The 27,124-nt window shown below is 43.4% G+C and overlaps 1 protein-coding gene across 1 annotated transcript in view; it reads left to right on the top strand.

The window, feature by feature from the left end:
* Positions 1–27,124, top strand: part of MAP3K15 (mitogen-activated protein kinase kinase kinase 15) — a 150,374-nt gene that overhangs the window by 47,215 nt on the left and 76,035 nt on the right. Inside the window, exons 4-6 of the mRNA XM_050776619.1 lie at positions 718–911; positions 4,623–4,791; positions 7,757–7,863. Of these exons, the coding sequence (XP_050632576.1) occupies positions 718–911; positions 4,623–4,791; positions 7,757–7,863 (470 nt within the window). The remainder of the gene's footprint in view (positions 1–717; positions 912–4,622; positions 4,792–7,756; positions 7,864–27,124) is intronic.

Genomic DNA, 27,124 nt, shown 5'->3' with positions numbered 1-27,124 from the left:
AGCCCAGGAGTTTGAGACCAGCCTGGGCAACATGGCAAAACCCCAATCTCTACAAAATAATGGAAATATTAGCTGAGCATGGTGGCACACACTTGTAGTCCCAGCTACTATGGAGGCTGAGGTGGGAGGATTGCTTGAGCCTGGGAGGTTGAGGCTGCAGTGAGCCATGTTTGCGTCACTGCACTCCAGTCTGGGTGACAGTGCAAGACCCTGTCTCAAAAAGCAGAAAAGATCTGAGACTCATTATATTAATGAATATATGCTTCCTACAGAGAAATTTTTATTCCACAAAGTTTATAATAGTTCACCTATAGTTAAATGATCAAATGATATGCCTTTTTCATCTATGCTGAAAGAAAAACAATATGCCACGTTGTAATCCTTGCTTATCAGGAGGTTCAAGTTCCCTCTGGTTTTGGGTATGTATAATGAAACAATGTGATTTCTGAGATTTAAAACCCTAAAATTTCTGCCAATGAAGTTCAGAGATACATACAGATCAGTATTTGAAACCAAATTTTGTCATATATCTATGCGGTAGAGCTTTTGAAATCAAGTGGTTTCCTGTTTTGTGCCTAATAGATCCATAGTCGTATTGCACGAATTGTTTTCGTCCTCAGGTATTTTCTCCGTGCCTGTCCCACCAGGCCCCACCTGCCCAGAGCCTACACTTCCACATCAGTTACTTTCTGGAACATCTTTGTTTCTTTTTTCCAGGCATCCAGTGGAAATTATTATTTCATCCCATACATCGTGACACCGTGTGCTGATTATTTTTGCTGCGAGAGTGATGCCCAGAGACGAGCCTCCGAGTACATGCAGCCCAACTGGGACAACATCCTGGGCCCGCTGTGTGTGCCTTTGGTGGACAGGTTCATTAGCCTCCTTAAGGACATCCACGTGACCTCATGGTAATTCCCATCTGCCACCAGTAACCCCTGGAGACTCATCAAGATTTCCCCCTCACTTTCAGGGAAGTGGTACACCTTCACGGAGACCAGAGTTGCTGGAGAACCCACTATTGTACCTTACTGGCTCACTTAGCTGGGCCACTGAAATGAAGCCAAAAGAGAATAGAACTGGAATTAAGAGGCCAGGATTGAGCCTGTGTCTGGCCCTGACTTCCTGTTTGATCTTGACATGTAACTTTTCTTCTCTCTGACTGTTCTCGCTCTTCTAGATAAGACAACTTATAGGAAGTTGTCAGTGATGTTTTTTTAAATGATCTCTTTCAGCTCTGAGATCTTGTGTTTCAAGATGATTTCTGAGCATGGTTTTACACTCCCATGGCTGTTGAGGCTCTTCAAATATCTCAGCAAGGTCATTCTGACCTTACACTCTCGTGCTTTAATAAGCCTTTGTGCGTTGAGTGGAGCAGCAGCTATCCTCAGGGTGTACTGTGCTGTGTTGTCTTTAGATTTAGGTTGGGTAAGGTGAAATATGCAGAAGTGAATAGGTTTAGATTGGAATCTTGGCTTAGGTGATTCCTACCTGTGTAGCACTGAAATAGTCAGCTCACCTATTGGAGCCTCAATGCTCAAGAAACCATACCTTCAGATGTTCTTATTGTGAAAGTAAAAGACAGAAAAATTCTTCTTCTTAACCAAAGGATCCAGTTATTTTGCTTGCGGCCAATTTAAAGGATTTATTCCCGTAAGTTGTGTCACAAGGAGAAGGATTTGTCCTTCCAAAACAAATGAAAATCCCAAACACTGGCAGAGCTGACCTGAAATGAAATGTAGAGGACCTCCTGTCACACTGTGGCTCAAATAGTGGCACCCTGAACTGCGGAGTGTTCTATTGTAGTATTGGTATGTAGACAAGGACACTTCTTAATGGTGTCCTTTTCTATCCCATCACCTCTTCCCTGGATGCAGACCTTCTTCTACAGACTTTAATGGAAAGGGAGATTGGAAACCTAAATATGTGTGACCGCATGCCAACATAGAGAGCAAATGGGGGACATTTTGTGGCACATTCCTGGAAAACCTCATGCAGTTGTTCCTTGCTAACTAGTGTCTGATTGCAAAATAAACACTTTAGTGAAGTTTTATGGAAAGCTCTCCCAATACCATATTTTCAGGTCTGACAAGGAGGTAGACTGGCTAGATCTGCCAGATGATTTAGGTCTTTGCAAGACATGGATTCAAGTTTGATTCTCATTCAGTGTGTGTATGTATCAGTAGGCAAACAACTCTTGTGATTTCATTTAATTTCAAAGGGCTTGAAATACCTATTGGTGGATTCTACCCTATGAACTGGCAGTGTCTGGCAACAGTTAGTAAGAGGGGAAGTGGTGCTTATAGTTTAAAACATCTATAACACAGATGGAAAGGAAGTTTTTAGCTCAAGTGCCAGCTCTGATAGATTTATAAAATCTATTTTGAGACCTGTGCTAGAATGGCTTGGAAGCCATTTCCAAGTTCTCATTGATCAGCAATATCTTCCTTGATTACAGAGGCAGAAATGGCTGCATGCTTATTACATATCTGATATCCTCAAGCCATCCTCAAACCAGTGTTTAATTTACCTACAAGGTACTGTTCTTCTTAGGTTTCTTAGTTTATTAAAATTATTTTTCAGAATTACCCTTGAAAAATAAGGCTGAAGTATAACTTTTTACTTATCAGGCTAACCTGATAACACTTTAATAGTTTCAATGCCTTTATAGTCCACCAAATGGGCAATGGCTGGCATCCAACTTAATGACTCATTCAATTAGTGACAGAATTTTAAACACTGGCAGAATCTGCTAATTTTGTGCATCATTGGGATGATGGCAATTGACAAATAAGGAAATAGAAAACTAAAGCAGTGCATTGATATTTTTCTATCAGAACCCCTGCTGTGTGCGTCACTTCATTCTTTAAATGTTAACGGAGGTCCTCTTGTGAGCGTTGGACCAGGTTATGTACTGTACATATACATATTTGGCATTGTTTTGTAATTATTGAAAGTAGGCACCATTTGTTCTTATCCTATCTCATGTTGTGTTTCTGTCTCTGAAGACTATTATTAAATTTAGCTTACTCTCTTTTTAATGGACAGCCTAATTTTACACTCTGCAGTTAGACGATTTCAGCTTCGTTTTGTGTGTGTGTGTGGTTTTTGTTTGTTTTTTTTTTTTAGACCGAGTCTCACTCTGTTGCCTAGGCTGGAGTGCAGCCGTGCGATCTCGGTTCACTGCAACCTCCACCTCCCGGGTTCAAGCGATTCTCCTGCCTCGGCCTCCCAAGCAGCTGGGATTACAGGTGCCCACCACCATCACGCCCAGCTAGTTTTTGTGTTTTTAGTAGAGACGGGGTTTCGCCACATTGGCCAGGCTGGTCTTGAACTCCTAAGCTCAGGTGATCCTCCTGCCTTGGCCTCCAAAAGTGCTGAGGTTATGGCGTGAGCCACTATGCCTGGCCCCATTTCAACTTCTTAATGGGGCGACAGTATTACTGTTTGGCAGTGTCCCACCTCCACTTAAAAATTCCTATAAAAAATAGACATTTTAAATCAATCTATGGTGGTTGTAACTCATCCTGTGTATACCAAATTAGGTCATTTTTCAAGGTTTTAAACCAAATACAAGATAATAGCATTGGCCCTTCAAGAGAGTATGGTGATATTCCAGTGTGAATTTAACTGCTTTAAGTGTTTTTAAGCTTCCTCGTGCTTATCTAGGTGCTCACCTGAAGGAAGTTTTGTGTTTTCCATTAGAAAGCCATTCTCCGGGCCAGTCACGGTGGCTCACGCCTGTAATCCCAGCACTTTGGGAGGCCGAGGCAGGTGGATCACTTGAGTCCAGGAGTTTGAGACCAGCCTGGCCAACATGGTGAAACCCTGTCTCTACTAAAAATACAAAAATTAGCCGGGCATGGTGGCACATGCCTTTAATCCCAGCTATTTGGGAGGCTGAGGCAGGAGAATTGCTTGAACCAGGGAGGAGGAGGTTACAGTGAGCTGAAATCGCGCCACTGCACTCCAGCCTGGGCAACAGAGGGAGACTCTGTCTCAAAAAAAAAAAAAAAAAAAAAAAAAAAAAAAAACATTCTGGCCATTCAATATGATGAGGAGAGCAAGGCTGTCCGTAAATTTCCGGGCATGACCTCTGTGTGTCCCATCTTGTATTGCTCAGGGACACAACACCAGTTTCCAGCCCTCACCTCAATTGGGGAAGGCTTCATGACTACTAACGAGAGACACCTGATAGAGAAATTCATTTGAAAAGCATTCTCATGTATGTGTCCTGGGTTTTGGAGCTCCGTTTGGCTTTGTTACTAGTGGGCAAAATACATACCTAAGGAAGGTAGCTTCTCGCCCTCTATATGTTTGAAAATGCCAGAGACAGTGGGCTTGGTTGGCAGCATGTTCTGTGTGTTATCTGAGTACAGATGGGAGTCACCTTTGGAAATATCTTCAAGGTTGAATGAACTGATTTTTATTTGTCATTTATCGGTCTATAAAATGTGAATAAGTAGAAAGTATCTCCTGTTTGCTGGCGCAGGGAGGCTCAGGTTTGGGCCGAGGTCCCCATGTGTTAGCCTAAGTCACGTCAATGAGAACCATTTTGGGCGCAAGACAGTCCTGGGTGTGTGTAGATGTGACTGGAGGTTTTTGTGGTTTTCTTTCTCTAGTGTTTATTACAAAGAAACCTTGTTAAATGACATCCGGAAAGCCAGAGAGAAGTACCAAGGTGAGGAACTGGCGAAGGAGCTGGCTCGGATCAAGCTCCGCATGGATAATACTGAGGTTCTGACCTCAGACATCATCATTAACTTACTCCTGTCCTACCGTGATATCCAGGTATGAAATCCACCTAGCCGAGGCTCACGTATGCTGTGTTCTTCCTTGGCTTGAGGAACTTCTTGTGAAGTACTTGTATGCTCAGTATGTGGTGAGGTGGCTGGGTTTTTTTTTATTTGTTTGTTTCTGTTTTCTTTTTTGAGACGGAGTTTTGTTCTTGTTGCCCAGGCTGGAGTGCAGTGGCGCGATCTTGGCTCACTGCGACCTCAGCCTCCCGGGTTCAAGCTGTTCTCCTAATCTCATGCCTGGGATTACAGGCATGCACCACCATGCCCGGCTAATTTTGTATTTTTAGGAGAGACAGGGTTTCACCATGTTGGCCAGGCTGGTCTCAAACTCCTGACCTCAGGTGATCCACCTGCCTCGGCCTCCCAAAGTGCTTGGATTACAGGCGTGACCCACTGTGCCCGGCCAGAGGTGGCTGTTTTCTAGACAAATAGGTATGTGGCTAGGTCATAGGTCATCCAGCTTATCTGTTGCGGTGGAAATTTTGGAGGTTTTGTCACATCGAGGGTGGTGTGACCACTCCGACAAGAAGAGATGTCATAAACAGGACTGTTTGGCAGGAGCCAAGAATTGAAGTTTATATGAACTTTATGCTAGGCATTGTTGCAATCCCTTTGACAAACCCAAATTCATTTAATCCTCTTAACAACTCTATATAGGATATGTATACTCTGATTATCCTGATTTTATACGTGAGGAAACTGAGGCACAGAGCAGTTAAGTAACTTGCCCAAGGTCACACAGCAGTTGGTTAGGTCAGGATTCAGACTGAGACTGACTGGCTCCGTTGTCCTTGTTCCTAACCCCTCTGCTGTGCGACTTCCTTTAGGCTTTTCTCACTTCCTCCTTTGTTTACCACCATACATCAGTGACAGGGAGAACAGGAGTAGCAGAAACACATTCAGGACCCAGGGAATGTAGCTGTTTATTCTAAGACAAGCATCAGAAGCTCCTGGAGAGTTCCGAGACTGGGCTTCTGGTCTGTGGTTCCGTGAAGGAAATTGAGCGTTTCCTCCCTCCAAGTTGAATGCCATTGAGCCATCTCTAAGGATGTCTTGCCTTCCTTCCCTTTGGAGGAACACAGGGTCATGTTCCTTACTCTTAGAGTTCCACAAAGCCATGTTGAGGGTTGTTGGCTAGAAGTCTTTAAATTGAAGTGATGGAGGCATCCATTTATGACCTGGACCAAAACAGAGTCACCCAGTAAGGAATTCCTGCCCCTAGTGATAAACAGATGCAGCTAGCTGATTTTATTTTTATTTCTGTTTTTCGAATTTTTATTTATTTACTTTTTGAGACAGGGTCTTGCTCTGTTGCCCAGGCTGGAGTGCAGTAGTGTGATCTCAGCTCACTGCAACCTCTGACTCCCGGGTTCAAGCAATTCTCCTCCCTCAGCCTCCTAAGTAGCTGGGATTACAGGTGCCTGCCACCACGCCTGGCTAACTTTTTTTTATTTTTAGTAGGGACGGGGTTTCACCATGTTGGCCAGGCTAATCTCGAACTCCTGGCCTCAGGTGATCCACCCGCCTCAGCCTCCCAGAGTGCTGGGATTACAGGTGTGAGCCACCGTGCTTGGCCAGCTGGCTGATTTTAATAGCAGGTGCTACTAAGGATGATGGTAATGATTAGGTCATGTCTTCCAGGATGAGAAAATGGGAATGGCTTTTCTTGAAGCCTTTCTTCCCTCAAGCTGCTTCCTTTTGCCCTTCTCTCCATGCATCCCTTCTTTTCATAACCTTCCATTCATGCTCAAAGGTGGGCCAAGAAGTTCTTGGAATACACTGCCTTCTCCCTCCTGGGGCAGCAGCAGCAAGGCGCAGAGCCACAGGACAGGCATGGCATTTCAGTGGGAAGCCCTGTTCTGCTGACTATGGCTGGCTGTCGGCAAGTTGGCCAGTTCCAACGATTCTAAGCCTGGCTGAAAGAGTAACAGGTGGCACTGCTAAGAGGGGACTTGGCTGAGACAAGCATGGTCGCAGTTTTTCCCCAGGTAATTATGCAGAGTTTAGAGCAGTGGTTCTCAACCCAAGAACTTTTTTGGCAGTGTCTGGAGACATTTTCAGTTATAAAAACGAAGCGTATATGTGCAGGGCATGAGGAGGGTGGTGTGCTGTTGGCTTCCAGTGGGTCAAGGCCAGCATCCTACAGTGCCCAGGACAGCTCCCACAACAGAGAATTATGGTCCAGAAATGTCACTAGTGCCAAGGTTGAGAAACACTAGTTTAGATTAATGTATTTGATTCTGGCAAAATAGGAAGGACTGGAATCTATCTGCTTTGACTGGAAGTTTGCTTGTGTGTATTTGTCCAGCTCACTTTAACACACATCTCTGCTGATACTGTTTTTATTTTGTTTTAGTTTTTGAGACAGACGGAGTCTTGCTCTGTTGCCCAGGCTGGAATGCAATGGCATGATCTCGGCTCACTGCAACCTCCACCTCTCAGGTTCAAGCAATTCTCCTGCTTCAGCCTCTTGGGTAGCTGGGATTCCAGGTGCCCGCCACCATGCCCAGCTAATTTTTGTATTTTTAGTAGAGATGGGGTTTCACCATGTTGGCCAGGCTGGTGTCGAACTCCTGACTTCAAGTGATCCACCCACCTCGGCCTCCGAAAATACTAGGATTACAGGTGTGAGCCACCAGGCCTGGCCTCTGCTGATACTGTTAACTCTCCTACACTCAGCTGTTTCCTGCCTGCTGGGCTCCTTTACTTTTGTTGCCTTTGGATGCTTCATGCCCTTTGATAGCAGGGATTCCTTCTCTGTTCTTCTCTCTCTTATCCATTTTATTTTCTGGTCTTTTTCCCTCCTATTAAAGGTTACAGGTAACTTCACTAAATGCCCTTTGTAAGGAAGGGCCTGTCTTTAAGTGCTGAGGCTGTCTCATGTTTATAACAATTCAGAAAAATCAGTGAAGAGCTGTGTTTCCTCTCTTGCTCACTTTGGGACCTCTTGCCAACAGGACTATGATGCGATGGTGAAGCTGGTAGAAACACTGGAGATGCTGCCTACATGTGATTTGGCCGATCAGCATAACATTAAATTCCACTATGCGTTTGCACTGAATAGGTAAGAACGATAGTGTATGTACAGGGTTTTGAAACATGCCGCCTGTTGAATTCTGCTTCCTTCTTTCATTCAACATCGAGTATGAGCCAGGTCACATACTAAATGCCAAGGTTATGAAGATGGGCAAGGCCCAGTCTTTGTCGTCAGGGACTTTGTATTTGGAATACACATTCTAGCTGTGAGATTGAACACATCGATCCACCCTAATAGCTTATGATGGCAGCAAAACAGGCACCCCCGGCTTCATGTATCTTGTAACACATACGAGGTCACATCTCTTTTTTAAATCAGGCTAAAATTTGCAGTCAGCAAAATGCACACATCTTAAGTATATCATTTGTGTTTGATAATTGGCTATACACATGGAAAAAACACTCCCATCAAAAAAGAAAATGTTTCCATCACCCCAGAAGTTCTCTTGTGCTTCTTTGCAGGCAATCCTTACCCCCTCCATAGGTGACCACTGTTGCAGCCTCTGTCTCCATAGATGAGTTTGGCTTGTCCTTGAACATCACATAAACGGAATCACACAGTGTGCACTCTTTTGTGTCATTCAGCGTCATGTTCATGAGATTCATCTATCTGTTGTGTGTATTAGCAGTTTGTTCATTCTCATTGCCGTCGCGTAGTCCTTTGTATAGATATCTGTTTTACTGCTGATGGGCCTCTAGGTTGTTTGCAGTTTGGGGATACTGAGAATTGCGCTGCTATGGACATTGTTGTACATGCTTTTTCTACACATATGGATACGTTTCTCGGGTATATAGCGTGTGCTTGTAGTAGACATTGGCAAACAATGGTAGGATTCTGATTCCTTTTTGGGAGGAAGCTTCATGGTCTCTGTGGAAATGTGCCTACACTCTCCCCAGCAGTCTTTAAACCCAGCATCCCAAGGATGCATTGTTGTGAATGAAGGCCAGTCTTCATTAAGCCTGATAAAGCAGTCTTGTAACTGTTCCCCCAACATAGTAAACTCCATTCTTATTTATATTTACCTGTGCTTGATTAATAACCATTAAATGAGTCATCACTTCTGAGGTTCTTGGGAGGAGAGTGCCTGGCACACTGTAAGTGCTGTAAAAAATTGGTTCATTAAATAAAAACTATAAGGGCGTTTTAAGTTACTCATCACTAAGTCTTTTTCCCAGACACGGTAGAGGTAACTGTTGTCAGACAGAGAATGAAATAATAGATTGCCATTTTCTGAAAATAACAAAAGAGTTAAAACAAGATTTGAAATGGAAAACTGGGGCCGGCTGCAGTGGCTCACGCTTGTAATCCCAGTACTTTGGGAGGCCGAGGCGGACAGATCACTTGAGCTCAGGAGTTCAAGACCAGCCTGGGCAACATGGCAAAACCCTGCCTCTACAAAAAAAAAAAAAAAAAAAAAAAAAAAAAATTAGCCAGGCATGATGCTTGTAGTCTCAGCTACTCAGGAGGCTAAGGTAGGAGGCTTGCTTGGTCCTGGCAAGTTGACGCTGTAGTGAGCCATGATTGCACCATTGCACTCCAGCCTGGGTGACAGAATGGAGACCCTGTTTCCAAAAAAAAAAAAAAAAGACATAGAAAATTGGTATTTAGAAGAAATGGGTATAGCAGGATGAGGTGATCCTGAGATGAATACGTTTCCAGTTTGGAAGCAGAGTGGCTGGGATTGCACACCAGAGATCCACCTTTCTCCTTGATGGGTCTTTTCCTTTTAGTCGGATTATCTCCTATTAGACAGTGGCTCTGTTTAATAGGGCCAGACGGGATCCTCAACGCTGAGAACCTCATTTTCTCCAACAAACTAAGGGTTTTCTTTTCTTTCTTTCTTTTTTTTTTTTTCTTTTTTTTTGACACGGAGTCTCACTCTGTCGCCCAGACTGGAGTGCAGTGGCACAATCTCGGCTCACTGCAAGCTCCGCCTCCTGGGTTCACATCATTCTCCTGCCTCAGCCTCCCAGGTAGCTGGGACTACAGGCGCCCGCCACCACGCCTGGCTAATTTTTTTGTATTTTTAGTAGAGACAGGGTTTCACTGTGTTAGCCAGGATGGTCTCGATCTCCTGACCTTGTGATCCACCCACCTCGGCCTCCCAAAGTGCTGGGATTACAAGCGTGAGCCACTGTGCCCGGCCCAAACTAAGGATTTTCTATAGGATTGCAGTACTTGCTTCATTTACACATGTAACCTGATCTTGAATTTCACATTTTTGCTTTAGGCTTAACTTGGCCAGCCACCAGCATAGTAGGAGTTTGCATTACATATTGAGCATCTCTAATCTGAAAATCTGAATTCCAAAGTGCTCCTAAATCCAAAACTTTTTGAGTGCCAACGTGATGCTCAAAGGAAATGCTCATTGGAGCATTTTGTATTTCAAATTAAGGATGCTCAACTCGTAAGTATAATGTAAATATTCCAAAATCTGAAATACCGCAAATTCAAAGCACTTCTAGTCCCAAGCAGTTCATATAAGAGATACCCAACTGGTATATATAGCTTTGAGGGAGTTTATGGCATTACTTTGTATCTGTAAAGGGGAAAATAGTGATGGACAAGAAATGAGTTTTCCTGCATTAAAGTTGACCTTTAGCTCTCAGGAAGTGGAGCAAATCATGGCCAGAAATTAGTTACTAAAGGTTGGCAGTAATGGATGACTTCCGACCCTCAGATGTCAAGGGCTCCCTGTTAGTGGGAAAGCTGGCTCGAGCCGGTCAGCTTTCCCTGATGCCTTCCACTCCACTGCATTCAGAAGCCCATTCTAAGCTACTTCAAGTTTCCACTGAGCAGTTAAACTGCTTGCTGCTTGATGGCGTGGAGTCCTTTATGAGTGATTTTTATTTGCTGTTGCTTTTACAAATGAGACTTTATTAGATATATGAATGTAGTCAGAATATTCTGATCAGGGATCCAGCCAGTGAGCTGGACGGTCTAGAAGAAGAAAATCAGAAGCAAAGTCGCAGGTTAAAAACAAAACAGAACCTGCCAGTCGCAAAATAGAAGGCATGTACTCATATTCTACTTCCAGCATCTTTGGATTGAGACTACCAACTCTGGCAAAATTTACCTCTTTGAATTACTCACTAAGTGGCAGGGCAGTTGGATGTGTGACACACTGATTGGAATGTCTGATGTATCATTCTGTAAATAAGGGAGTGCTAGATGAGGATACTCTGCAGACCCTAGAAATGTGTGCAGGGGACATTAGATGAACGTGACTGAATCCAGCCCACACCAGAGGGGCTGCATGCTTATTCCAGAACCTACTGTATTCACCTGAGCCTTAGTCTCTGAGCTTCCCAGCCGAGAGGGCAGAGTGAGCTTGTCATCGCTACAGTAGCCACGAGCCTCCTTTGGTCTCTTCTGTTGATATTCACTGTTTGATCTTGCTGTCTTTATTTCCATGTGGTTATAAGTAGCATTCTTTATGACATGTTTGTCAAATGTAGAAAAATGATGACATCTTCCCACTTTTCTAATGCATTGTCTCCACATGCCTAAAAGCATCTTGTGAAAGAAGGATATATACTTGTTGCTTTTCTAATGAAGAGAACCACAAAATCTGCCAACTTAAAAGGAATCATTTAGTCCAAATCCTTTGTTTTGAAAAGGAGAAAGAAAGAAACAAAGAAAAAGGCAAGGGTCCAAAATATAACACCTGGTCAATAACAGATCTGGAACCAGAACTCCCTCCCCATAGCACGCTGCATGTACTGCTTTTTTTTCTCTTTTTCCTGAGACACAGTCTCGCTCTGTCGCCCAGGTTGGAGTGCAATGACTTCATCTCAGCTCACTGCAACCTTCGCCTCCCGGGTTCAAGCGATTCCGCTGCCTCAGCCCCCTGAGTAGCTGGGATTACAGGCGTGTGCCACCACGCCTGCTAATTTTTGTATGTTTTAGTATGTATGTCTGAAGGACAACCAAAATAAGGCAGGGCCCTCCACTTGAAATTGTTGGGCTGTACCTTTATGTGTCCTAGGTGTTTTATAGACGATGAGAGCATTAGATGATAGCTGAGTATTGAAGCTGCCATTCATAATATAAACTTTTGGTTTGGTTTAGGTTTTTTTTTTTTTTTTTTTTTTTTTTCTTGGGATGGAGTCTTGCTCTGTTTCCCAGGCTGGAGTACAGTGACGTGATCTTGCTCACTGCAACCTCCGCCTCCCTGGTTCAAGTGACTGTCCTACCTCAGCCTCCTGAGTAGCTGGGATTACAGGCACGTACCACCACGCCTGGCTAATATTTGTATTTCAGTAGAGACGGGGTTTCACCATGTTGGCCAGGCTGGTCTCAAACTCCTGACCTCAAGTAATCCACCCACCTCAGCCTCCCAAAGTGCTGGGATTACAGGCATGAGTCAATGCACCCGGCCTTGGTTTGGTGTTTATTGTAGCAAAAAAATACATATAAAAATGTACCATCTTAACCATTTTTAATCATATAGTTCACTACTGTTAAATATGTAAACATATGGTGAAATAGGGCTCTAGAACTTTTCATTTTGTAAATCTGAAACTCTGCACGTATTCATTAAACAGCTGTCCATTGCTCCCTTGCCCAGTCCCTAGCAACCACCATTCTTCTGTTTTTGTGGCTGTGACTATCCCAGGTACCTCATATAAGTGAAATTGTACAGCACTATTGTCCAATCTTTTGGCTTCCCTGGGCCACATTGGAAGAAGAATTGTCTTGGACCACACATAAAATACACTAACCATCGCTGATGACCTAAAAAAAAAAAAAAAAAAAAAAATTGCAAAAAAACCTCATAATGCTTTAAGAAAGTTTACACATTTGTGTTGGGCCACATTCAAAGCCATTCTGGGCCACATGGGCCACGGGTTGAACAACCTTGTACAGGGTTTGTCTCTCTCTCACTGCCTTATGTCACTTAGTATAATGTCCTCAAGGTTCATTCATGGTTGTAGTATGTGTCAGAACTTCCTTTTCAAGGCTGAATAATCCATTGTATCTACAGACCACATTTGGTTTATCCATTCATCTGTCAGGCATTTAGGTTACCTCTTGAGTATTGTGGATAGTGCCACTATGAACATAGTATGCAAATATTTCTTCTAGACCCTGCTTTCAATTCTTTTGGATATATGCCCAGAAGTAAAATTGTTGGATCATACGGTAGTCCTATTTTTACTTTTTTCTTTTTCTTTTTTTTTTCCTTTTGAGACAGAATCCCGCTCTGTCGCCCAGGCTGGAGTGCAGTGGCATGATCTGGGTTCACTGCAACCTCTGCCTCCCAGGTTCAAGTGATTCTCCTGCTTCAGCCACCTGTGTAGCTTGGACTACAGGTGCGCACCACCACACCTAGCTAATTTTTTTTGGTAGAGATGGGATTTTGTTTCCTAGGCTGGTCTTTAACCCCTGGCCTCAAGTGATCCACCTATCTCAGCCTCCTAAAGTGCTGAGATGACAGGCATGAACCAACCACCATGCCTGGCATATTTTTAATTTTTTGAGGATCTGCAAATTGTTTTCCGTAGTGCTTGCCCCATTTACATCCCACCAGCAGTGTACGGTTTCTCCAATCCTTGCCAACACTTACTTTCTGTTTTCTTTTTTTTTTTTTTTTTATTAGCCGCCCTAATGGGTATAAGATGATAGCCTATTGTAGTTTCAGTGGACATGTCTCTGATGAGTGACATTGAGCATCTTTTCGTCTGCTTATTGGCCATTTGTATATTATCTTTGGAGAAATGTCTATTCAAGTACTTTGCCCATTTTTTAAAAGGTTATTTGATTTTTTTGTTGTTGGAGGGTTTTGTTTTGTTCTGTTTTTATGTATATATTCAATAGACTCATGATCAGATATACAATTCGTAACTATTGTCTTATATTCTGTAGGTTGACTTTTCACTCTGTTGATTGTATCCTTTGATGCCCAAAAGATTTTAAGTTTGATGTCTCATTTATCTAATCTTTTTTTTTTTTTGAAACAGAATCTGACTCTGTTGCCCAAGCAGGAATGCAGTGGCATGATTTCTGCTCACTGCAACCTCCACATCCCGGGTTCAAGCAATTTTCCTGCCTCAGCCTCCTGAGTAGCTGGGATTGCAGGCACCCGCCATCACGCCTGGCTAATTTTTGTATTTTTAGTAGAGTCAGGGTTTCGCCCTGTTGGCAAGGCTGGTCTCGAACTCCTGACCTCAAGTAATCCACCTGCCTCGGCCTCCCCAAAGTGCCAGGGTTACAGGTGTGAGCCACCGCACCCGGCTGGATGTTCCATTTATCTAATCCTGCTTTGTTGCCTGTGCTTGCAGTGTCATACCCATGAAATCCTTGCCATATGTATACTTTTTGTAACAAAAAGCCAGTTGTATTTTTTTTCTTGATAAATGAACAATCTTATCTTCTGAGCAGTGGCCTTGCCAATATGTTATCTTTTAAAAAAAAGTATTTACTCAAAGGGCTTTGTCTTTACTCCTCCTCACTGACCTCCTTGAGCCCATGATATCTTCCTTTTCTGTTTCCTTCTTCAGTTCCCTCCTTTTTGTCTTCCTCCTTTATTTACTAATTTATTTATGTGTCAGTAGAAGGGCTGTGTGTAAAGGAAGAGGATTCCTGAGGGGTGCCTGAAGTTAACAGGTGATTTTTTTAAAAATTACATTTTCAAGTCTAACAGAGCTTAAAGGTAAAATAAAAATAAAAGGCCGGGCGCGGTGGCTCAAGCCTGTAATCCCAGCACTTTGGGAGGCCGAGACGGGCGGATCACGAGGTCAGGAGATCGAGACCATCCTGGCTAACACGGTGAAACCCTGTCTCTACTAAAAAATACAAAAAAAAAACTAGCCGGGTGAGGTGGCGGGCGCCTGTAGTCCCAGCTACTCAGGAGGCTGAGGCAGGAGAATGGCGTGAACCCGGGAGGTGGAGCTTGCAGTGAGCTAAGATCTGGTCACTGCACTCCAGCCTGGGCAACAGAGGGAGACTCCGTCTCAAAAAAAAATAAAATAAAATAAAAAAATAAAAAATAAAAAAAATAAAAATAAAATAAAAATAAAAAATTACACATGTATATATTTCTCTCACACACACACCTGAACTTACACAAACAAGTGAATTTGTTTGATTCAAATGAATTTCACTGCAGTGTTCTGCATTGATTTTGGCAATGCTGCCATTATTCAGAATATGATGGCATCAGTCAGAGAGGATTTTTTTTCTTTGGAATTGCCAGCTTTCTTTTTTTTTTTTTTCTCTCCTCTCCCTCTTCTCCTGTCCTCCTTTCCTCCTCTCCTCTGTTGCCCAGGCTAGAGTACAGTGGTGTGATGATGGCTCATTGCAGCCTTGACTTTCTGGACTCAAGTGATCCTCCTGCCTCAGCCTCCTAAGTAGCTGGGACCACAGGCACATGCCACCATGCCCAGCTAATTTTGAATTGCTAGCTTTCAAGGCATATAGGAAGTCAGTATCATTCTAGTGTGTTCTGAAGACAGATTTGGGTTCCAGTTCCTGCTTCTGTACTTCAGTGTTATGACTGTGGTCAAGTCACTTAACCTCCTGGAACATTAGTGTCCCCATTTTTATTTTATTTTTTATTTTTTTTTTTATTTATTTATTTTTTTGTTGAGACAGAGTCTCGCTTTGTCGCCCAGACTGGAGTGCAGTGGCCGGATCTCAGCTCACTGCAAGCTCCGCCTCCCGGGTTCACGCCATTCTCCTGCCTTAGCCTCCCGAGTAGCTGGGACTACAGACGCCCGCCACCTCGCCCGGCTAGGTTTTTGTATTTTTTAGTAGAGACGGGGTTTCACCGTGTTAGCCAGGATGGTCTCGATCTCCTGACCTTGTGATCCGCCCGTCTCGGCCTCCCAAAGTGCTGGGATTACAGGCTTGAGCCACCGCGCCCGGCCTAGTGTCCCCATTTTTAAAATGGGATACTGACATCTACCATCTAGTATCACTTGGAGTACTCCTGGCACGAAGCAGGTGCTTGGCTAGAGCTGTTACTGTTACTGTTACTGTGTAGCTTGATCACCCATATTTTTTTCTACCAGATTTGAGGGATAGCTTTTGACCATTTCCAAATACCAAAACTACTAGCAAAATACAGAGATCGCCACCACAGACAATATTTAAAATAACCTACCTTTGGCTCTGAAAAAGTTCTTAAGAGAAATTTATAGAAGTGCTGTTAGCACAAGAACATTGTTAGAATAAGTATCTGGCCCTCTGAGGTGACTATTTTGCACGGGACAGGGTTTATATGAATATAGGTATTTGTAGAAAAAAGCGATCATTTGGTAAATTCAAAGTTTATTGATTTAGAGTGGGTTTCTTCACGTTGGCACTATTGATACTTGGAGCTGGATAACTCTGTCATGGGGGCTGTCCTATGTATAGTAAGATGTTTAGCAACATCCTTCAACTTTACCCACTAGATGCCAATAACACTCCCCCTGCACCTCGCCCACTGTAACAACCAAAAATATCTCTAGACATTGGCAAATGTCCTGTAGGGTACAAAAATCCCTCCTGGTTGAGACCACTGATTTACAGGGAGACATTTGAGGTATAGAAAAAGCACACACTTTGACATTTGCATCACCAGCAATATGATGTCAAGCTAATTAAACTCCTTCAGCCTGAATTTGTTCATCTGTAAACCAGGATGGTGATGCCTAAATAAGATATGCCATATGCAAATGACTGCACAGCCCCTGGCAGCTAGAAGGCAATTAATAAAAGTTTGATATCTCCTCCGTTTATCCCTCATTTACACTTCTTAATTCTAATCGGGAGATAGCCTAGTGTTACATAAAAAGATTACAGAGTCAACAGGGCAAGTGCCAAGTGGCTTAGTCTGTAGGAATTATGGTTGCTTAAAAGTAGGCAAGAAAAACTGCTTGTAATGTGGCCAGAAAGTGGCCCAGAGCTCTTAACCGGCTGTTGGTTACCCAGAGAGCATTCAACTTGGGGAATAGTTTGAGAAATATGCCAAAACCGTTCTGCTATTTGCAACCCACAGAACTGTGGACTGGATTGCTGTGAAAAAAAGTGGAATGATGGGAATTAATTTGAGACTTTAAAAATTAAATAAGAATATCATAAGTAAAATATTTAGCATAGTGCCCAGTGCCTAAATAATGCTGGATGAATGTTAATTGCCCTTCTATTTCCCACCGGAGAATTCCAACCACCGCTGTTAGGTCATCTCCAATGATAGTCTGAACCAAAAACAATGTTATGACCAAGTTTTCTATCAGCCTAAGAAAATGCAACCCTGAGAGAGCTAAGACTAATGAATACAATGCGTAAAGGACTTTCAAATAAAATTTTTCCCTAACTGACATCAAATTTGCCATCAATGAGATTTAAGAGCACAGTTCCTTATGTTTTTCTCATGCATAATTTTTTTTGGCGGCGAGAGGGGAGACTTCCTCCAGTGGCTTAAGGTATTTTTTCACCCGTAACAGTAAAGTCAAATACAGGAGACTTTGTTTTAACATATCTTTTGTGACTGGGCATCCAGAAAATTGGTTAACAGTGTTAACAGCCCTGCCAGTTGCTCACTTGATTGTTTTGAGGCTCGTGGTAGCCTGTATTGCAGTTACCAGCCTCAGATATCAGTTGAGGACATAAGGACTGGGAATTCATTTGTAATACATTTTGACATGCAGGGTAAACCATTAATTATTAACCATTCCTTAGGAAAATCCTGACGCGTGTAAGTTGCTGCCAGGGCCTCCGCTTGGCACTCTGAATCAATTGCATGTGAACATTCCCTGTTAGCTGCATTCTGAATTCCTTGTTGCCACGTTGAATCAGGAAGACCAAACTGGAAATTCAGGAGACACTAACCCTGGAAAAGCTGCCTTCTTGCCCTCTGCCTGAGGATTTCAAACAAATGACAAAAGCCACCGTTCCGCTTGGGAAACATTGACTTTCCTGTAGATTCAGCCTCCTCCACCTTAGAGTGGACGTTGAGAGACTTCACATACGTTCATCCCCGTTGCTATTGTCCTTGAGATAAGGACATTGGTAAAGAGAAACTGGGAGACAGCCTTTCAGATTTTCATGGATGAGTTTTTAAAGAGACAGAAGGGCCACTAAATCAACCCTATATAACCCCCTTGTAAATTCAGGATGGCAATTTACATTTTACTTTAGATGAAATATTATCAGTAAGTGAGTCTGGATAATGCTTCACTTAAGATTCAGAAGAGTTGTGTTTCAGTGTGTGTGAACACTTTGTGGTATATCACAGCTCTTATTTCAGCAATACAGAGAGGATGCATTTATGCCTGTGTTGAAAGGTTTGTAAAGAAAGGACTTTGTAGGGAAAGTGTTGGTTTGAGAGTTAGGCAGCCTGTATTCTATCCCAGTTCTGCTACCAACTAGCTGGGTATGTGTGGGCAAGTCACTTTACTTCCCAGGAATTAGTAGAAGTGGACATACAAAAGGTAAGAAAAAAAAGGGCCAAGCACAGTGGCTTGCACCTGTAACCCCAGCAACTCCCGAGGCCAGGAGTCTGAGACCAGCCTGGGCAACATAGCAAGACCCTGCCTCTACAAAACAAAATTTAAAAATTAACCGGTGTGGTGGTGTACAACTACAGTACCAGCTGCTCAGGAGACTGAGGCAGGAGTAGCACATGAGCCCAGGAGTTCGAGGTTGCAGTGAGCTATGATTGTACCAGTGCGTTCCAGCCTGGGTGACAGAGCCAGGCTGTCTCAATCAATAAATCATTAAGTTTAAAAAATAAATTACCTAATTAATTTTTAAAGCATATAAATAAATAATTTTTTTAAAAAAGTAAGGGAAGGCTGTAGGCTGGGTACCAGTTCCAGTTCAGGGTGTCTCTTTAGTTGTACTCCAGGTGCCAGATTACAAGTTCACCCGATGCCACCCCTTGTATTTCAGTGGTTGATGTTTGATGAGATCAGAGGTTAAGATGGGCTCTAACTACAGTGAACAGTCCAGTTTAGCCTGACTGAAGGGTTTGTTTAGGTGATAGGGAGAAATAGATGACTGAGGAGGGAGGTTGGCCCCAGGGGTTGAGGACCTTGACTGATAAGCTAAGGAATTTGGATTTTGTTCTGTAGTCCCTAGGGAGTAGTTACTGAAGGTTTTGTAAACAGGAGACTGACATGAGCCAGGTTCCGACTCCACCACTATCTGCATGGCCTTAGGCAGGTCACCAAACTTTTCTAGACTCTATAGTCATCTTCTTTAAAAAGAGAAAGAGTGATTTGAGCCAGATGATTTTGAATATTGCTCTCCTTTCAAAAGTTCTGAGTCTGTAACTTGAAGCATCATTTTATTAGTTGAACGATTGGAGACAGATCCTTTAAGACCTTGCTTTATGATGGATTCTTTATCCTATCAGCCATCTATGTCAGTCCTGTTTGTTGTTGTAGACTCAGTTATGTCACCGTTCCGGGGAGAGGAAAACCTACTCTGTGTGCTTTCTCACTTTGCTTCGTAGTAACACGTTATAGTAAAGGAGTTTTTGCTTAAACAATAAAAGATTTTGTTAGAACACAGGTTAAGAGAACTAAAAGGCATACGTACAATTTATTTCACTGCCAAATGCCAAATTTTCCTCAAACTATTTGTCCGCTGCCTCAGGTAGTCTCTGTCTAGTTTTGTTGCTGTTGCTAGCTGATTAATTTTTTTTTTTTTTTTTTTTTTGAGATGGAGTTTTGCTCTTGTTCTCCAGGCTGGAGTACAATGGCATGATCTCAGCTCACTGCAACCTCCGCCTCCTGGGTTCAAGTGATTCCCCTGCTTCAGCCTCTTGAGTAACTGGGACTACAGGCACCTGACCCCACGCCTGGCTAGTTTTTGTATTTTTGGTAGAGATGGGCTTTCACCATGTTGGCCAGGCTGGTCTCAAACTCCTGACCTCAGGTGATCCACCCACCTCAGCCTCCCAAAGTGCTGGGATTACAGGCGTGAGCCACTACACCTGGCCTTTGGCTGATTAATTTTAAAAGCAATTTTAGTTTAATATTTCCATCACATTATTATTATTATTTTTGAGACAGAGTCTCACTCTGTCACCCAGATTGGAGTGCAGTGGTGCGATCTCAGCTCACTGCAACCTCTGCCTCCTCCATTCAAGCAATTCTTCTGCCTCAGCCCCCCGAGTAGCTGGGATTACAGACGTTTGCCACCAAACTGGCTAATTTTTCTATTTTTAGTAAAGATGGCATTTTACCATGTTGGCCAGGCTGGTCCCAAACTCCTGGCCTCAAGTGATCCACCCACCTCAGCCTCCTAAAGTGCTGGGATTACAGGCACGAGCCACCATGCCTGGCCCCTAATTTTTCTTAAGAACTTTTAATGTATGTCTAGAGTCGTAATCTAGGTCTCCCCCAACCCCAAAACAGCCCCTGAGATAAGAATCTGGGGGCAGATAGTTTATTTGGGAGGTGAGCCTAGGAAGTTTCAGAAGGGAGACAGGGAAATGAGACAGGGAAAGAAAGAAAGGCAGTGGAGGGTATATTAATGAGCAGATGATCAGTGTATGGGAAACTGAGGCTCTCTAGTGTTGAGGAGTTTGGGGAGGCTCTATAGAACATTCTCTATAGAACAACATATAGAGTTGTCTCACCCAATGGACGAGGAAGCTGGGGTCCTATCCACTAACTCTCAGCCATCACTGGTTGAGGGCTGCCCTCGGGGTGAGACACTCCCAGGGGTGGTGGGGAGAGGGAGAATGGCAGTGGCACTAGGAGCCATCAAGCCTGTATGCACAGGTGAGTGCCAGTGGGACACAATCAGGCCATTGTGTGTCTTTCGCACCTACTGCCCTTGTGGGAGTTGATGTTGTTTTAAATCTCTAATGCCTTCTTTCTCTGATCAATTGTTTTTCTTGAAATATCAATTTCTGGGGAGCTCTTGAGTCTTTCTGTGTTCTATTTTGTACAGAATTCTGGGGAGAATTTAATTTTAGTTTCTTGTAGTTTGTTTTGCTCTGCAGAAGACGCCAGGAATGATCTAAAATATGTATACTTTGAGATCTGTTACCAGAGGTGTTGATGCCATAGTTGCCTGGCTACTGTATTGAAGATTTTTCCTTGAGATGTTTCTTTATTCAAAAGTGGTTCTGTTTTTTTAATGCATGATTGAGCGGCCAACAAATATCATTCTGAGCAGGCAGAAAAGTTTTAGTGGCGTATCTCTGGAATTTGCACACATAGATTTGGCTTCTCCTCACAGCAGCTCAGGAGAATCGCTGCAGAGAGAAAAGTCTCCTGTGATGCCTCCCTTTAAGAACAGATGGCGATCTTGGCTCTGCCATCAAGCCAAAGGAAACATCAGTGATAACCATCAGAGGACCTGTATGAGATGAGAAAATTCCTGTGAAAAATGACCTAGACACTTAGCAGCACATCAGAATAGGTCTCGTGGTGATCTTAGGTGACATGCACTAAATATTATTTTAACAACAATGCCACTTTTCTTGACGTTTTAAAGAATAGTTGCTCAGCAAGTCAGATGAAAGGAAGTTCTGACCAGCAGCCAGCCCTTGGGAGATTATTCATGGATGGCAGGAATGCGCAGAAAAGGATTCAGGAGACACGAAGGAACTACCCATGTGCTAGTTTTCCTGTGCAGTTGGGGGTGTGAGGACGGCCCGGTAAGTGGAGCACATTTATGGAAAAATAGCTATTCCTTGGGTATTTCGGGGAAGGCTTCTTGGGAGGAGCTAGAATCTGGAAAGCCATTTGAAGTGACATGTGAAACCTGGGGAATAGCTCCTGAGTCCTTTGGGGTAGGAAGTTCCTTGATTAGGCAGAGCCTTTGAGAAACTTGGCATAAGAGGAATAGAAATGACTTCATGTGGCCTGGCCTGTGCCTCCTGGTTTGCTCCTCTCTAGCTGCCCTCATCCGCCTTCAGTCTTAGGGCAGCAGGCTGTTCTCAGCTGTGGATGGTAGCATATGCTGTTCCCCCGCCCAGAATACCCTTTCCCTCATTGCTTACCAGACTGAAGCTGATCATCCTTCAGTTTCAGTGTCTCTTTCTGAGAAAAGCTGATGTTGCAAAGAATACCAAGTCTGGAAAGGATGTTCCTATTGTTACTCATTCTTATAGTGCTTGTTATTTCCCTTCATAGCACTCAATTTCTGTATTACTTGTTTAATACCTATCATCCCTCCTGCTGTACTATAAGCCTGAGGGGGCAGGGGCCATGGTGTATACTAGGCCATGATATAGCCAGTGCCTAGTAACATTGTGACACCCACAGAGTAGGCACTCAATACAGATTTGTTGAATGGGGTCTGGCACGGTGGCTCATGCCTGTCATCCCAGCACTTTAGGAGGTCGAGGCAGGTGGATTACTTGAGGTCAGGAGTTTGAGACCAGCCTGGTCTACATGGTAAAACTCTGTTTCTTTTTTTTTTTTTTTTGGGTTTTTTATATTATTATTATACTTTAAGTTCTAGGGTACATGTGCATAACGTGCAGGTTTGTTACATATGTATACTTGTGCCATGTTGGTGTGCTGCACCCATCAACTCGTCAGCACCCATCAACTCATCATTTACATCAGGTGTAACTCCCAATGCAATCCCTTCCCCCTTCCCCCTCCCCATGATAGGCCCCAGTGTGTGATGTTCCCCTTCCCGAGTCCAAGTGATCTCATTGTTCAGTTCCCACCTATGAGTGAGAACATGCGGTGTTTGGTTTTCTGTTCTTGTGATAGTTTGCTAAGAATGATGGTTTCCAGCTGCATCCATGTCCCTATAAAGGACACAAACTCATCCTTTTTTATGGCTGCATAGTATTCCATGGTGTATATGTGCCACATTTTCTTAATCCAGTCTGTCACTGATGGACATTTGGGTTGATTCCAAGTCTTTGCTATTGTGAATAGTGCTGCAATAAACATACGTGTCCATGTGTCTTTATAGCAGCATGATTTATAATCCTTTGGGTATATACCCAGTAATGGGATGGCTGGGTCATATGGTACTTCTAGTTCTAGATCCTTGAGGAATCGCCATACTGTTTTCCATAATGGTTGAACTAGTTTACAATCCCACCAACAGTGTAGAAGTGTTCCTATTTCTCCACATCCTCTCCAGCACCTGTTGTTTCCTGACTTTTTAATGATTGCCATTCTAACTGGTGTGAGATGGTATCTCATTGTGGTTTTGATTTGCATTTCTCTGATGGCCAGTGATGATGAGCATTTTTTCATGTGTCTATTGGCTGTATGAATGTCTTCTTTTGAGAAATGTCTGTTCATATCCTTTGCCCACTTTTTGATGGGGTTATTTGTTTTTTTCTTGTAAATTTGTTTGAGTTCTTTGTAGGTTCTGGATATTAGCCCTTTGTCAGATGAGTAGATTGCAAAAATTGTCTCCCATTCTGTAGGTTGCCTGTTCACTCTGATGGTAGTTTCTTTTGCTGTGCAGAAGCTCTTTAATTTAATGAGATCCCATTTGTCAATTTTGGCTTTTGCTGCCGTTGCTTTTGGTGTTTTAGACATGAAGTCCTTGCCCATGCCTATGTCCTGAATGGTACTACCTAGGTTTTCTTCTAGGGTTTTTATGGTATTAGGTCTAACATTTAAGTCTCTAATCCATCTTGAATTAATTTTCGTATAAGGAGTAAGGAAAGGATCCAGTTTCAGCTTTCTACTTATGGCTAGCCAATTTTCCCAGCACCATTTATTAAATAGGGAATCCTTTCCCCATTTCTTGTTTTTCTCAGGTTTGTCAAAGATCAGATGGCTGTAGATGTGTGGTATTATTTCTGAGGACTCTGTTCTGTTCCATTGGTCTATATCTCTGTTTTGGTACCAGTACCATGCTGTTTTGGTTACTGTAGCCTTGTAGTATAGTTTGAAGTCAGGTAGCGTGATGCCTCCAGCTTTGTTCTTTTCATTTAGGATTGTCTTGGCAGTGCGGGCTCTTTTTTGGTTCCATATGAACTTTAAAGCAGTTTTTTCCAATTCTGTGAAGAAACTCATTGGTAGCTTGATGGGGATGGCATTGAATCTATAAATAACCTTGGGCAGTATGGCCATTTTCACGATATTGATTCTTCCTATCCATGAGCATGGTATGTTCTTCCATTTGTTTGTGTCCTCTTTTATTTCACTGAGCACTGGTTTGTAGTTCTCCTTGAAGAGGTCCTTTACATCCCCTGTAAGTTGGATTCCTAGGTATTTTATTCTCTTTGAAGCAATTGTGAATGGAAGTTCATTCCTGATTTGGCTCTCTGTTTGTCTGTTACTGGTGTATAAGAATGCTTGTGATTTTTGCACATTAATTTTGTATCCTGAGACTTTGCTGAAGTTGCTTATCAGCTTAAGGAGATTTTGGGTTGAGACAATGGGGTAAAACCCCGTTTCTACTAAAAATACAAAAATTAGCCAGGCATGGTGGCACATGCCTGTAATCCCAGCTTCTCAGAAGGCTGAGGCACGAGAATCACTTGAACCCAGGAGGCGGAGGTTGCAATGAGCTGAGATTGTGCCACTGCACTCTAGCCTGGGCGACACAGCGAGACTCTATCTCAAAAAAAAAAAGGCTGGGCGCAGTGGCTCATGCCCGTAATCCCAGCACTTCAGGAGGTTGCGACAGGTGGATCATTTGAGGTCAGGAGTTTGAAACCAGCCTGGCCAACATGGTAAAACCCCAATCCACATGTGGTGGTACATGCCTGTAATCCCAGCTCCTCGGGAGGCTGAGGCAGGAGAATCACCTGAACCCGGGAAGTGGAGGTTGTAGTGAGTTGAGATTGTGTCACTGCACTCCAGCCTGGGCAACAGAGTGAGACTCCGTCTCAGAAAAAAGCCAGGTGTGGTAGTACACACCTGTAGTCCCGGCTACTTGGGAGGCTGAGGCAGGAGAATCACTTGAACCCAGGAGGTAGAGGTTGCAGTGAGTTGAGATCGCACCACTGCACTCCAGCCTGGGTGACAGAGTGAGACTCTGCCTCAAAAAAAAAAAAAAATTGTTGAATGGGTAAGTGAATGAAGAAGTGACTAATGATCAACCATGGTATAGTATTAGAAGAGAGCCACATAATGAGTGTCTGGGTGCTACAGTTAATTTAAAGTTTGGTAGTAGAAAGTAAATATATTGCATTTTCTTTATTTATATGTGAGTCTGTGCTTAAAAACATCCAAGTCAGACATACTTATTGTATACAGAAAAATATAAAAACATAATTACCGGTGATACCACTACCCAAAGATAACCACTGAAGTAGGGTGTGGCTCAAAGCAGGGAATGCAGAAAAGTAGAGGGGTCTGCATGGGCTAGGTCAGGGTCAGTGGTGATGTAAGTCTTCCTAGCGTGAGATCCCGGGTGTCTGCTAAAAAAGGGATGTGGTAAAAAGTTAGAGGGGAACAGATCTTCCTGACCGAGGGAACCCCTGCCGCCTCGGTAGTGTTGACTTGGGTATTAGTCAGGCTAGTGTAACTGTTGTAACAAACAGCCCCACAGTTTCAGTGACTAAACATGATGAAAGTTTCTTGTCACTCACGCACTATTCCAATGTGGATGTATCCTGGCTGGGCAGTCTCTTCTTCAGGTATTTCTTGATGAACTCAGTCTCCTTGCATCCTGAAGTTCTGCCCTCTCCTGGGTCCTCAGATCTCCTTTCAGCCAGATGATAGGAAAAGAGCATGGTGACTTGTTAGAGAAGTTTTGTGTCTGTGTTTGGAACAGCTTTGCTGAGATATAATTCACATATCATACAATTAACCCATTTTGGCCAGATGCAGTGGCTCATACCTGTAATCCCAGCACTTTGTGGGGCCAAGGCAGGCGGATCACTTGAGCTCAGGAGTTTGAGACTAGCTTGAGCAACATGGCAAAACCCTGTCTCTACAAAAAATACAAAAATTAACCAGGCGTGGTGGCACATGCCTGTAGTCCCAGCTACTCAGGATGGCTTGAGCCCTGAAGTTGGAGATTGCAGTGAGATTGCGCCACTGCACTCCAGGCTGGACGACGGACCCAGATCCTGTCTCAGAGACCCAAAGAACAACCCATTTAAAGTGTCCAAGTCAGTGGCTTTTTTTTTTTTTTTTTTTTTACCATATTCAGAGTTGTACAACCATCACTACGATCAATTTTAGAATATTTTCATCATCCTCCCCCCGCCACCAAAAACCCATACCCATTACCAGTTACCCCCACTTCCTGGCTTCCCTCAATTCTTCTCCCCCATTCCTAAGCAATCACTGATCCATTTTGGCAACGTGTTAATAGTTACCCCCCTTCTCCTGCCTCACTCTCTAGCCTGAGGAAACCACTGGTCTCTTTTCTGTCTCTCTGGCTTTGCCTATTCTGGCCATTTCATGTAAATGGAATCATACAGTATGTATTTTGTGTGTGTGTCTGGCTTCCTTTACTTAGCATACTGTCTTCAAGGTTCATCCATGTGGTAGCATGTGTCAGGACTTCATTCCTTTTTATGGCTTAATATTCCATTGTACAGATGGGCCACACTTCATTAATTCATCAGTTGATGGGCATTTGAGTTGTTTGCACTTTTGACTATACTAGAGAGGGTTGTAGGAGCCTGCTCAGGAAGTGATGTTTATTACTTCTTTGCATGTTTCATTGGCCACAAGTCAGTCTCGTGTCCTAATCTCACTTCAAGGGAAGTTGGGAAATGTGGTCTGGCTGTGTGCCCAGGAAAACAAAAAGAAATGGGGCTTGGTGACCCTGTTACAATTTCAAATAAGGAGTAGAGTTTAACTGGATCTGTCAGCGTGGAGATTCCTGGTGACATGTCACAGAGCAGAACAGAGAGTTCAGGCAAGGCCACTCTTCAGCTCCTACTGCCTTCGTTTGAATGGGAAAGCCAACCTGGGCAATGCCCAGCCCCATCAGAGGGCCTGTCAGCCCACTGTAGAGCCCGGCCTTCACAGGTGGTGCTTTGCGATCCCAGGAGACTGGGAAAGGTTGGGATGATGGCAGCTAGGGTGGATGATTTCATGGTGGTTGTGCCTGATACATAACTGGGTCCTATTTGTAGAGTAGAAAAACAACCATTCGGGTTTGTGCATTTATTTGGCTCTGAACATTGTTCACACTAAGACACAGGTCGCCTCTAGTTGTTCCCTTCCGTGTATGTAAATACGAGGCATCTGGCCAGAGCAGGGCACCTGCTTTCTTGTGGTAGGTGTGTATCTGTCAGGGTCCAGTCAGGAAACAAAGACCACTCTAGGTATTTAAAATAGAGGAAACTTATGTGCTTGCTTCGGCAGCATATATACTAAAATAGAGGAAACAATGTAGGAAATTGGTTACACAGGTGATAGAAGAGCTGACAAACCAGACCGGAAATGAT

Source organism: Macaca thibetana, chromosome X, assembly GCF_024542745.1.
Source record: "Macaca thibetana thibetana isolate TM-01 chromosome X, ASM2454274v1, whole genome shotgun sequence".
NCBI lineage: Eukaryota > Metazoa > Chordata > Mammalia > Primates > Cercopithecidae > Macaca > Macaca thibetana.
This window is presented reverse-complemented; position numbering and strand designations above follow the sequence as displayed.